At 32.6% G+C, this 12,139-nt stretch overlaps 3 protein-coding genes and 1 non-coding gene across 5 annotated transcripts; 1 reads left to right on the forward strand and 3 right to left on the reverse strand.

Annotated features, from left to right (window-relative positions):
• Positions 1-33: 33 nt before the first annotated feature.
• Positions 34-901, reverse strand: LOC106404652 (WEB family protein At1g75720). Its single transcript, XM_013845354.3, has 2 exons — positions 712-901; positions 34-639 (listed from the first exon to the last, which is right to left on the reverse strand). Exons 1-2 carry the CDS (start codon positions 835-837, stop codon positions 178-180), a joined length of 588 nt encoding a protein of 195 aa, XP_013700808.1. The 5' UTR covers positions 838-901; the 3' UTR covers positions 34-177.
• A 569-nt stretch (positions 902-1,470) lies between these two features.
• LOC106402351 lies at positions 1,471-4,973 on the reverse strand. Of its 2 annotated transcripts, none has more exons than XM_048761465.1 (11): positions 4,804-4,973; positions 4,055-4,133; positions 3,790-3,929; positions 3,640-3,691; positions 3,483-3,532; positions 3,095-3,372; positions 2,926-3,026; positions 2,763-2,823; positions 2,346-2,688; positions 2,186-2,266; positions 1,471-2,094 (listed from the first exon to the last, which is right to left on the reverse strand). In XM_048761465.1, exons 2-11 carry the CDS (start codon positions 4,107-4,109, stop codon positions 1,789-1,791), a joined length of 1,467 nt encoding a protein of 488 aa, XP_048617422.1. In that variant the 5' UTR covers positions 4,110-4,133; positions 4,804-4,973; the 3' UTR covers positions 1,471-1,788. The 2 variants fall into 2 exon arrangements, with proteins under 2 accessions (XP_048617422.1, XP_013698518.1); XM_013843064.3 differs by having other exon boundaries at positions 4,055-4,223; positions 4,804-4,969.
• A 3,709-nt stretch (positions 4,974-8,682) lies between these two features.
• On the forward strand, positions 8,683-8,754 carry TRNAT-CGU. The gene has a single exon. It is a non-coding gene; the product is annotated as a tRNA-Thr (tRNA).
• Positions 8,755-9,212: 458 nt separating this feature from the next.
• On the reverse strand, positions 9,213-10,119 carry LOC106406877 (gibberellin-regulated protein 1). The gene is made up of 3 exons (XM_013847620.3): positions 9,863-10,119; positions 9,747-9,786; positions 9,213-9,650 (listed from the first exon to the last, which is right to left on the reverse strand). The coding sequence occupies exons 1-3, from the start codon at positions 9,935-9,937 to the stop codon at positions 9,469-9,471; spliced, it is 297 nt and encodes a 98-aa protein (XP_013703074.1). The 5' UTR covers positions 9,938-10,119; the 3' UTR covers positions 9,213-9,468.
• Positions 10,120-12,139: the final 2,020 nt, after the last annotated feature.

Genomic DNA, 12,139 nt, shown 5'->3' on the forward strand with positions numbered 1-12,139 from the left:
AAGAAAATCAGTTAGAATTGGCTTTAATTTACATGCGGTGAGTATTTATGTTTTTTATTTCTTTAAAACAGGATATTCAATATCCATTTACGAAGGTCATACATATGACATTATTATCATTTTATTATAACAAAACACACGAGAAAAGAGAAGAAAATTTTATAAAACCAAGCTGTTTCATTGCAAAACCTTTTTCTTTGAGAAAATTCCTCCCATGAACAAAGGGATCAAACTCTTCTTCTTCGCCGTCTTCTTCTCCTTCTTTCTCATCGAAGGGTGTCTCTCAAGAAACATATCCACCACCGTACCATTATTATCACCCGGCGTAGGGTTCAAAAATTTCACATATCTCTTCTCACTCATCGTTCTCAACCTTGGACTAGTACTAATGAGTCCATCATCAGGAACCAATACTTCGAACTTGGTTTTGAAAACAGTATCATCGACTTTAGTTACTGGTTCCTGAGGAACTACTCTCAGCTTCTGAAGCTCTTGTTTTGTCCTTTCAAGCTCTTCCTTGAGAGAAGACAAAGAGTTTCTCATTTGCATGCTTTCTTCTTTTGCTCTTTTGAGATTGTGTTTTGTCTCTTCAAGTTCTGTCTCAATCTTTGCTGGATCCTCAAGTTTCTCGCCCTCCATCTGTTTCTTCATCAATGGTATTGCCATAATCTCGAAATCAAATAGATATATAGAGAATAGAATGGGACTTACCACTTTGAGATGATTGGAATACACTTGACTAGCTAAGACTCTCTCGCCGAACAAAGCTACAGCTTCTTTGACGGTTTTAAACGGTGCCGTTGTGTCGATCTCTGCTCTCTTCATAGTCTCCATCATGTGGCTGCTGCTTAGCTCTGTGACGAAGTTGAGAGATACATAACCTTTGCTTATAGCAGCATGGTGGCTTTAGAATTGAGTGACAAGACGACGCAAAGCATATTAGTTTCTTCATCTCCACTTCTTCAGAATGTTCTTCTTTTTTAACACTATTTATATATTTATGGAATATAACTTATATATAAGATTGTTCATTAAAAAAAAGGGATTTGTACTAGTGTATTTTTGATATCATATCACATCCAAATTGAAATATGAGTTTATGAGTTGTAGATTAAAAAGAAAAAAATTACCTAAGATAACATTAAAACACTTTTTTGTTTAAAATTAGACACAGAGAACTTTTTTAAACATAACTTAAAAGTTAAAAAGAAAATTTTATTTTATATTTAGAGTTGGATTTAGTGATTATGGTTTACAGGTTGTTATTTAAGAAGTGGAATTATGACAAGAATTTAAGGTTTGGAGTAATTTAGTTATTTTATATTTTGATTAAGAGATTGTTATTTTGAAATTTTATCTATTTTCATAATTTTTTTGTATTAAGTTATTAACTAAGGATTAGTCCCATAAAATTGATTTTATTGTACATACAGAAGCTTTGTTGGATTTTATTAGCTTGACGCACAAGAAAACCCAAAAGATCCTTTAAAAATCTACTTGGAACTTTATCCTTTTCAGAACACGTTGATCATTTACATAAAGAGACATTAAAGAGTTTTCTCAAACAAGTAGGGTTCAGTCATCTCTCTCTGACAATCCTAGTTCATCCTATTTTCACCACCTGATGAAAAAACACCATCTCAAACTCCGGCAAAGACAGAAACAGAACTCTGTTTTTAACTATAGAGCAGAACATCTTCACGACTGCTCGTTGCAGAGTAGTTGCAGTGGTGTTCGTGTGTCTTCGTAGATAAGTGGGAAATGGTGTTCTTGTCTGTTCATCACCGTTCATGAATGATTATTGTTATGGTGATGGCTCATTGACATTGCTGCTGCAGAAGCAGCCATGAGACGATATTGCTGTTGAGATATATTGTTGCTGTACCTTGGGGAGGAAGCAACGTGCAGAGGTTGAATACTAGTTAGGTTTAAGGAGAGGCTTGGTTTACTGTATTGGTTTGACAAAATGTTTCTACTTGTTGGTGGTCTGTAATGTGCAGCCCACAGCCTTTTCTGAAGCTGTTGCTGTTGCTGTTGGGTTGCGTTGTAAGCGGTTTGGAATCGACTAGCTAGATAAGGAGACATTTGCTGCATCTACAAGATGAAAATCACGTTATTATATAACTGAATACATTACTTACATGCAAAAAATAACTGATCAGATAGAGAGAGTAAGTTATGTCACCTGATTGCTAGAAGGCGCAGGTGTGAATGAGTTTGGGAACGGGAAATGAGATTGTGATGAGAGAGACAGGAAGTCATAGTTCTGTTTCATGAAAATAGATTAGAATCAGATTAAAAAATAAAGAACTAACCAAAGACGAGCAGTTATATGTATATGTTACCTGTTTCTGTGTAGTGTGTGGTGCATAAAGCTCGAGATCAAGCTGAGTCATGTTTTCTTGCACGGGTTTTGGGTTATGTGTCTTGCCTAAATCGAGCAGATGTGGATTTTGATACCTCTTGGATGACGTTTTTAAAGATCTTTCTTCGGTTTGGTTAAGAAGTGCCACGGGACTACTCTCACTGGTCTGTAACGCTTTGATTAGACGACAAATGTAGATGTGAGAGGCGCATCTCTTCAACTTTCTTGGACGGACTTTTAACGGTTCACTCAAGAGTGAAGCATTCTTGGTATGAGAAACAGCTTGACCCATCATCCAATGTGGAAGCTTTGTAGAAGATGGCCTGGTTTGAATAAAGAATAATCAGCTGAAATTTAAAAAAAAAAATTAACCGATGATTAAAGGGTTAAGAGTTACTCTGAAAGAACGTGGGAACTGGATAGAGTGGTTGAAGATATGCCAGGCCACAGCGCAAGAACTTTTTTAACGCAAATAAGTTAGTGTTATTAGGACAACAGTTTGTTTTTAACTCAAAACACTTATATATCTGATACAAAGTTTGTAATCGAGTTTTTGTTACCGTTGCTCTTATAGTCGATATCACTTGTTGCAACCTTTGTTTCGATGGCTCTTGTGCTTAAAGCTGCATCACTCACATTCACTGAGCTGCTTTGCTTCAATCTATCAAGAAAGTAATTAGAAAAACTAAACCAAAAAAAAAATTATTAAAGGGGAAGTCAGGTACAAACCCAGTTAAGCTGCATTGGTTATGATCTTGCTGCTGTAACGGCTCCTCATCAATCTGCTTAGGTTTGGCTGAAGAGAGAAATGAAGCCGCAGGTTCAAGTGATTCAGTTTCCACAACCAAGATTGAGTCAACTTTGCTGGTTTCTTTGCCATCAGGCAAATCACAAGTCTTGTTATGAATGGAGTCAGTGCCAGTAAACATATCAGCTAAACCGTATAGCGTCTCCGCAACTTCTTTCTCATCTTTTGAAATGGACTCAGGAATTTTAGCTTTTGCATCCTAACAAATACAATAACCAAAAAAAAAATCATTTACTGAAATACTGTTTATTTTACTAAACTACATTGCTCTACAAAAAAGGAGCATTTAGTCATCAATCAAAAAACAACCATTTCTTGATTTTTCTTCTTAACATATTCAAGATTCTTCTTCTTCATGGCTGCCATCCAAAGTTCACAAAAAAGAGATAATAGTGAATTTTTTTTTTTACTAAAAATATAGATTTGGTAGAGGAAAAAGTATGTCATTGGGACACAAACAAGGAACCTGAACGAAGCTTCCTTGGTACAGAGGCATGATGATCCACACCATTAGTGTCCTGAAGAAGAGAGAAAAAAAAATAAGAAAGAAAGATTAAATATGAAGGGACTTGTTGTAGTGAAGTAGATTGAGTTTACGTATAGATGAAGAAGTTACCTTTCTGGGAAGGTTAGACTTCTTCATCTTCTTCTTAGAAGAGACGTCAGTTTCTAAATCTGAAGAAGGACACTTGTAACGCATCATCTTCTCAGCATCAGATAAACCCAGTTTCTTCAACATTCCTTTCTTTGACTTTCCTAATTTCATGAGAAAAAAAAAAGAAAAAAAAAACAGAGCTAATGACGACAACAAGTTTAAATGCAAAGAGACAAAAACAAGAGATAATTTTGGGATTTTTTAAAATTAAAGATATGGAAATTACGAGATAGTTTATTGGAAAATCGATTGGTTGCTCCTCCACGCCTCACATCTTCCATTTTTCGATTCTCTCTGTCTCCTCTCTTCACCACTCAAAAAAAAAAGGACGTGTGAAGAAGAAACACTCAAGAGAAGGTTGTGGAGAGAGAAAAAGAAAAATCTCAGTTCCACATCTGTGCAAAACAAAACAAAGTATCAGACACTTTAGTTACTTACACAAGAATAAAAGAAAAAGAGAGAAAAGTAAAAAAGATGTTAAAACTTAAAAGAGAGAAAAGTTATAAAGATCGTTTCTCGTGTCTCTCGAAGGAAGAATCAGCTTCTTCTTTAGAAAAGAAAGACAAGAAACTAAAAAGACATTATTTTTTGTTGTTATGTGACAAAAAAGGAGTATATAATCAGTTATTACGAAGGAAAAAGAGATATTAAAGGAGGATTTGTAACATTCAACCCGTGATATACCTCGCTCACATCATTAAATTTTTGAAAAGAAACAGGAAATTTTCAATTTTCGTATAGTAAGAAAAAAAATTCATTAATAATTATAGACTTATAGTCATTGTTCTCCAGTCTAATCAAGCATTGATTTGTAACTGACACAGAAGAAAAAAAAGGTGTAAAGAATGGTACTCTTTATCTGTCTCGCCAGGTTAAACACAGTACAAAGTTTATCGTAAACACACAGAAGCTATAGCTATTCTAAGCTTAGATTCATCGGTATACTATAAACAAATGTAAGAGTCAAATGAAAACCTTGTGGTCTCTCTTCGAAAGCAGCAGGGAAACAAAACCAAGCTCTCTCCTCTTTTGAACTACAATATTTTTCTCAAAGTTTGCACATTCGGAAAAGAAAAGACGGATAATCCGAAGCTGTCTCTTCGCTCTCGATTGCTTTTTATAAATGTCACACACACGAAATGACTAAATTCTATCTATCCTTCACTCTCTCAATCGAATGGTGTGTAGTAAAGAAGATACTATAACCGTCCGATTGTTTTAAGTGTTCTGCCACGTAATTACTGAGCAGATCATGTGTCAGACAAAGTCAGCATTTAAGAGCTGAAAATGTACTGTTCCTGCATGGGTTTCCTATGAGATATGATTTGGATCCGTACTCTAAATGAATCCCACTGTATTTTTTTTTTCTCTTTTTCCCACAAATCAATAAATGACCATGTACATTGGGATAGTTGAATGATTTTTTCAACTGTTTTTTTTTTTTTTTTTTGCCGACTGATATTATTATTAACAAGATCTAAAATTTACATAAAGAGCCATAAAACAAAAGCTAAAAAACCAAAAGAAAAGACAACGACATAAAAGACAAGGCCCAAAAACTCAAAAGGAGAGGAAGACATCTGTTGTACCCACGTGTACGAACATAGCGACACGCGTAACCACAGAAACCGCCACCTACCACCGCCGGAACAGGGCTTCACGCCGGAACTCTGTACTACCGGAGACCAATCTCATCGGAGCAGAGAAACTACCAGCAATAACCCGATGCGGTTGAGTGAAACACCGAGACAATCACTTCGCCGAGAAGAAAACCATTCGAATCCATTGAAACTTCCACAATCTAACTTCCACCGCCTTCACCGATCTTCGCCGGAAAACAACCGGCTGTCCACCGAAACCAACGATCAAAGAAACCCACAACGGTTTCAACAACATACCCCATCATCGCATGAGCTATCTTCAACGAAACCAAATCGCTCACCAGATCAGAGACGCTAGCAATCATCACCGGAGGTGATGACTCTAGAGACGAAAGCCGGCCATCCGGTGCTGGGTTAGCCACCGATTGCCAGAGTCGAAGCCCGACCTCACAAGAATCTTATGCCGGAAAGGAACCAGCGTTCGATAAACAAAAAACTCTCATCTCATCCCTCTCTGTGAAAGATTTAAGAGAGAGAACAGAGAGGTAGAGAGAGAGCTTAAGAAAAAACGTTAAATATTTTTTCAACTGTTTAACACAAGCAATGGAGATGTTGAAACAAGAAAAAAAAAACTACGTGGATTAAATCAAATTAAATAAATTCAACTAGTTGAAAATAAAAAATGAGACCTACATTTAAAACATGAACCAATTTGTACGCTCCTAAAAGCAAGTAAAGATCTGAGAATTTATTTCTCTTTAAGAAAATAAAAATGACTGGTAATATCTAATTGGTTGTTGAAACTTTTGAGATTTTTTTTTCATCTTCATTGCTTCAATTGAATTATTTTATAGTAAATTATCTGTTTTATAAAAAAAAATTTATGTCAAAATTCATAATTTTTTATGTTGTACAAATAGAGATTTGGTTTATTTAATTTGGTTACATAAATAATCTCAATATAATATTAATATTATCTCCTAATACTCTTATTTATATAAATAAAACAAAATACATTAAAATTATAAATAAAACTGAAAATTAGAAATATTTTTTTGTCGGCAAAGATAATTGTATTATTCAGATTAATTTGTTGTTGATATATTTAGTAAACAATAACATAAAAAAATTGAGATTAAAATTGTAAGGTTTTGAATTTTCTTTCAAAAAAAACCATTGTATGCTACTAAAAGAAAATAGATGTTGAATTAATGACGTGGATGAAAGAGAGACTGATGTGTAATGTAAAAAAATAAAAAAGGAGGGTGTTGAATACACTAACCATTGTAAGTAGACTAAAAATAATTTAGTCTTCATTTCTTTTCATTTTCTTACATTTCTTTATTTTTATTTAATTGAAAATGAGTTCTGTAATATACTATTTCTCTCTTTCTGTTTATTTGATGTTTAAAAATTATTTCTATTGTAAAATAAATAATGTTACTTTAGATAAAATAAAATTCAATTACCGTTTGATATTTGTAATCAATTATATAATACTGTATTTTATTGGTTGAATTAATTTTATTTAATGATATTCTAGATAATCAAGATAAATTTTATAAAAATTAGTACTCTTTTAACATGTGTGCAGTAGTTTTAAACGTCAGTAAAAATGAAACTGATGGAATAGGAATAATAAGCTGACCAAATTAATCAATGACCAGACGGCTAAACAAGTAAAAGGTTTACAAATTTGGGTACATATCCAAATCTAAAATCAATTGTAGTAGTAGTAACTAGTAAATATGCGTGAGCCATTTACTATTCATAGACTAGCTTTTAAAACACATCATATAGTTGAGTGATATTGAATAACTCTAGAATTACTATTGATGACGAAGTTTGTAATCAAGCACATCTCCGAACCTATTCCATTTTTAACTCTAAATTTAATTTTGGAGTAAAATCTTCTCCAACCCCACTCCATATTCAACTCCAAAATGGAATAATGGTTAGGGTTACTCCATTATGGAGTAATCTTATTTATTATTCCATTTTGGAGTTGAACTTTTTTCTATTTATGAAATGATCCTTTTAATCTTTAATATTTTATTTCATTCTTAAAATAATATAATAACATGAAAAAATATAAAACTCCGTAAAAGATTATTTAATAGTTTACATAAAATATGTATAAACTCATAAAAATCAAAACTAAGAATAAATAATATAAAATAATTATAATATAATATAAATAAGTAATTTAATAATTCGGTAAATTGTTTTCGAAACTATCAAAATTGGTGAAGTATTATTCAAACGGAATAGATGAGTTTTTTAAATCTTGTGGATCAAAGTTTTGATTGATAAGATTTGTACTTGTTGAACTTGATATATACACAAACAATGGGACACCAATACATAATTCAAATTACAAAACAAAACTTTGTTTTTTTTTATGTTCTTTTAATGCATATAAATATTTTTGAATTAGAAAAATTGCAAATGATAAAAACTGCACGAATTGAAATTGGAAGATAATCTCTAGCTGTATTTTTAATGATAAATATTTAATTTAAATAAAATATATTATTATAGAAATTTTGTAAACATAAAATAGTTGGGTTAATTGTTAAATTTTTATAAGTTGAAAGTATTACTAACAATTATTAACTAAATAAAAAAGGAATATTTTCTTTTTTGAGTAAAAATAGAGTAATACATTGGAGTAAAACCCAATTCCATTAGAGTTACATCATTTTGGAGTAATACATTAAATATGCTCTACTGCAACTATTCGTATAACGGAATAACAATTATTAACTGGATAAAAAATGAATATTTTTTTGGAGTAAAAAATAGAGTAATACATTGAAATAAAACTCAATTCCATTTTAGATTTACATCATTTTTGAGTAAAATTTAGAGTAATATATTAGAAATGCTCTCCTGCAACCTTTTTTTTTGGTGCAACCATACCGCAACCAAAACGATGTTTCGCAGTTCACTTGGTTTGATAATATATAGACAACTAAGAAATGAAAATTCCACTACATATTTGGGGTGAAACATGCTTTGGAAAAAGGCCCATTGCGACTAACGCCCATAAAATGTGAAGTTGTAAGTCATGTAAATAACGATTTAGGAAAACACCCATAATCATAACTTAAATTAAGGCCCACTCATGTGACAATGTAAGGTGATAAGGTCCAATATACTTGCGTTTTCATCAGCTTGATAGTTAATTTTAAGCTTATTAATTACTATACACCAAATAAATAGTAGCATAATAAAATCAATAAACAAAAACGCCTCCGTAGCATAGTGGTATTGCGTTCGCTTCGTAAGCGAAAGGCCGCGAGTTCGATTCTCGCCGGGGGCTGTTTTCCTCCCTCTTAAATTTATTTTTTGTTTGTCTACCCGCGGCGCTACTACAGAAGGACCCTTTCACAATGGATTATTTATAAAAGTACGTTTATTTCTCTTTGCTAGATTAGTATTGCATTTGTCCAACTTATCACTCATGCTAGCTAGTTTTACAACAACTTTACTATCCATCAATCCCATAACGCTAGTCATATTTTTTTTTGTTTTTCTAGAGGAACCTATATGCTTTTCAGCTACTATTCTCTACTGTATGGATTCTGTGGACCAAATTTATGAATAGGGTCTACCACCGTTACCAAATAATCATGATGCTAATTAACAAAAATCGTTTACAAAAAAAATCAATATAAATTTGAGAAACACCTTTGTAACATGACAATCAATCACTCCAATTGTTCTTATGTTGTTTCTTGAAGTCAAAATCATTGAGGAAAATCATATTATATAATCAAATAATTTATAAAGCAACATAACTTTATTTAGAAAATGAAATAATACAAGGGGATTATTCCACGCAACGAATGAAAAACCAAAAAACTCGCAACAAATAGACCAATTAATAATACAGCACCATACACAAATACGCCGTACGGCTCTCATGACTTATTCGACCCACATAAATATATATGCAAACAAATACTAACACACAAAACGACATATGTAGTATTGAAATCCAACATCCGAAGCAATTTGAGAGTTTTAAGTTTACTTAAGGGCACTTGCGGCGACCACCGTGGGTGGTGAGGGTAGCGTAGCACTGGCACTTGTCGTAGTTTCCGTACGTACCAGGTGGCACACAGTTGCATCTTGCGCAACAAGTCCCGCACGCTCTGTGGCAAAGGTTAGGTCTACTTGAGAGCCTGCACCTTGCTACACAAGCACTTCCACAATCTACACATTCAAACGTTATTAATTTTTACTAATTCAAACGTTAAGTTTAATGTATTACTATGTACGTAGATTCTTGTGCGTATAAGGTAATATTACCAATTTTTTTGCGGTAACCCCTCTTTTTGTTTGAGTTTTCCTGAATGAAAATTATAAAATGTAAACAAAATAAATAAATAAACAAGTATTAAGTATTTGTGATGAGAAATACGTACCACATCGGCCTGGACGAGTTGGAGAACAAGAAGAGATATGAGAAGAGAAGCAATAAGGGCTTTTGAAATCGCCATATTTCTCGAAGGAGATGATTATGATATGAGAGAACTCAATGAAGATAATATGTGTGTTTTGAGTTTTGTTGTGTATAAATGAAAACTTGGAGGCTTCTATTTATAGCCCTCATTTCGATGGATATCCGACCCCATATTATGGTCTGGACTATTCTTTTGTTTAAATTATTTCATTAGGGAAAATAAAATATTGGCTTTCCGAGTTTCAGAATTGGAATATGATATGATAGGAAGTAGCCAAGTAGCACTTTGCAACAGTTACTGATGATCATGAGCAAAATGAAATAAATTAAAGGCATTTTTTTTAATTTAATTGTGAAGGTCACGAATTTGTAATTTTTACCAATTATTTTATTTCCAAAACTGTATATTTTTACTATAAATAGTTAATTGAGAGATGAGAAATAGTTTAACATATTGATGTTTAGGTGTGTATATATAAGATACTTTTTTCCTTTTCGAAATGGGTCGGTTGGTGCGTATAAAAGTTATGCGTACGCGTAGAAGAGAATATTATGGTGGGTATTATTTGTGGTCTCTTGTTTATAATTTCATCAGATTATTCGGTATAACTTTCTCCACCATATTTAATTTATAGTTTATTTGAAAAAAAATTGGTTTGTGAATCTTGCTTTAGCTATTACTAGAGTATACGTTTATAGACTTCTATCAGTTACGTACAGCTAAACTGCTAAACAGTAATCTCTCTATTATTGGTTTCGTTTGGGTGTGGTACGTTTTGGTTCTACCAGAAATATTGGTTTCAGTTATATATAATAATACAATAATTTGAGATTTGAAGAAATATAATAATTTGAGATTTGATATTTATAGTGAGCTTGTTTATTGAAATTTTAACGTATAAACGGACTACTCGTTTCGGTTTTGAAATATCTTTGCTCTTTCTATATAATACATGCATGTGATCTCGTGAAAAAAAACTATGGGCAGTTTTATTATTATTGTTTAGTTTTTAATGACTAAAATTTTGGGCCGAAAGTTTGTACATCTTTCTAGATTAAGATTCAAACTATGTGTTGACAAAAAAAAGATTCAAACTATGTTTTCTCAAAAAAGAATTTTTTTTAACTATGTTAAATTAACTTTTATATAGAAAAACATTTTTCCAACGAAACCTGAACTTGATCCGATCCTTCAACCCTTACTAAATCTAAAAAATTTAGCCACCAAGTCATTCTTGGATGATAGACAATTCTATTAAATAACTTAAAATAACTTATTAAACATGTATGTTTTAAATCGAAATTGTGTTTGGTATGTTATAGCAAACAGATTAAAAGATTAACACGGTCATTTTAAAATAGTGTTTTGGTTTTGGATAGGTGATGTCAAGTGTCAGATTTTAACGTTTTATTTTGTGTTGATCACCCTTGTCCGAAATCCATCAAAATTATTTGAGAAAATTAAGAAAAAAAGGAAGAAAATAAAATTTGAGGACATGGTGAAATTGTGAGTAATTCGTGACGAAAAAGGACTTCAGAAGAGTTGATGTGGCTGAGACAAGAAGGATGAGGAGACGTTGACGTGAGAGGTCCTTTTGAGAATACTTCATTTCACAGCTTGCACTCTTCTTCTGTGTTATTGAGTCTTATGACCCACTCTTCTTCTCTATAATTCATTTTGTTTTAAATTGGTTTCTGGATCAATCTTTACGATTTGTTTTGACACTAATATTTGTATTTTTATGGTCCACTCTTCGCTGTTCTTCTGGTATTATTGATATAGTTTGTATAAAAGTTATTCGTATACACTGTTTTAGTTTTTGACGTTTTATGTTTGGATATTGGATATGCTTTATTGACGAACCAAAATAAACACGTTTCTGCTGCAAGAAACTCAAAAGATAAAGTAAAGCCATTAATTAGGCAACTAATTTTATCAAGAAACGGTGTGTTTAACCTGACGATGCCTTCAAGCAGTCGATGGTAGGTAAGCTTTTTGTGAACCAAAAGTTTTTTATCAGCTTGCTTGCAACGGTTGGCTTGACCTGAGAGTTTCGAAATTACAGGAGGACGGACACTGGAAAGGAAGAGAAAGTGAGATGTCACGGATTGTCTGTCTTCTGTGTTTGGCCTTTTCACCAACCTTATCGACTCGACCACCATCCCGCACGCACACTACAGAAAGTCTATAGTATACCATAATCTTTTAATTTAATATTAATAATTGAGGAAACATAGA

The sequence above is a fragment of the Brassica napus genome, chromosome C6 (assembly GCF_020379485.1).
Source record: "Brassica napus cultivar Da-Ae chromosome C6, Da-Ae, whole genome shotgun sequence".
Taxonomy (NCBI): Eukaryota; Viridiplantae; Streptophyta; class Magnoliopsida; order Brassicales; family Brassicaceae; genus Brassica; species Brassica napus.

Coding starts and splice junctions, on each gene's coding strand:
- LOC106404652 (XM_013845354.3), bottom strand. CDS start 837: ATGATGGAGACTATGAAGAGAGCAGAGATCGACACAACGGCACCGTTT. Junction 640..711: donor ATTCCAATCATCTCAAAGTG/GTAAGTCCCATT, acceptor ATGAAGAAACAG/ATGGAGGGCGAGAAACTTGA.
- LOC106402351 (XM_048761465.1), bottom strand. CDS start 4,109: ATGGAAGATGTGAGGCGTGGAGGAGCAACCAATCGATTTTCCAATAAA. Junction 3,692..3,789: donor AGTCTAACCTTCCCAGAAAG/GTAACTTCTTCA, acceptor TCTCTTCTTCAG/GACACTAATGGTGTGGATCA. Junction 2,824..2,925: donor TATCGACTATAAGAGCAACG/GTAACAAAAACT, acceptor GCGTTAAAAAAG/TTCTTGCGCTGTGGCCTGGC.
- LOC106406877 (XM_013847620.3), bottom strand. CDS start 9,937: ATGGCGATTTCAAAAGCCCTTATTGCTTCTCTTCTCATATCTCTTCTT. Junction 9,787..9,862: donor AACTCGTCCAGGCCGATGTG/GTACGTATTTCT, acceptor ATTTTCATTCAG/GAAAACTCAAACAAAAAGAG. Junction 9,651..9,746: donor GGGTTACCGCAAAAAAATTG/GTAATATTACCT, acceptor TTGAATGTGTAG/ATTGTGGAAGTGCTTGTGTA.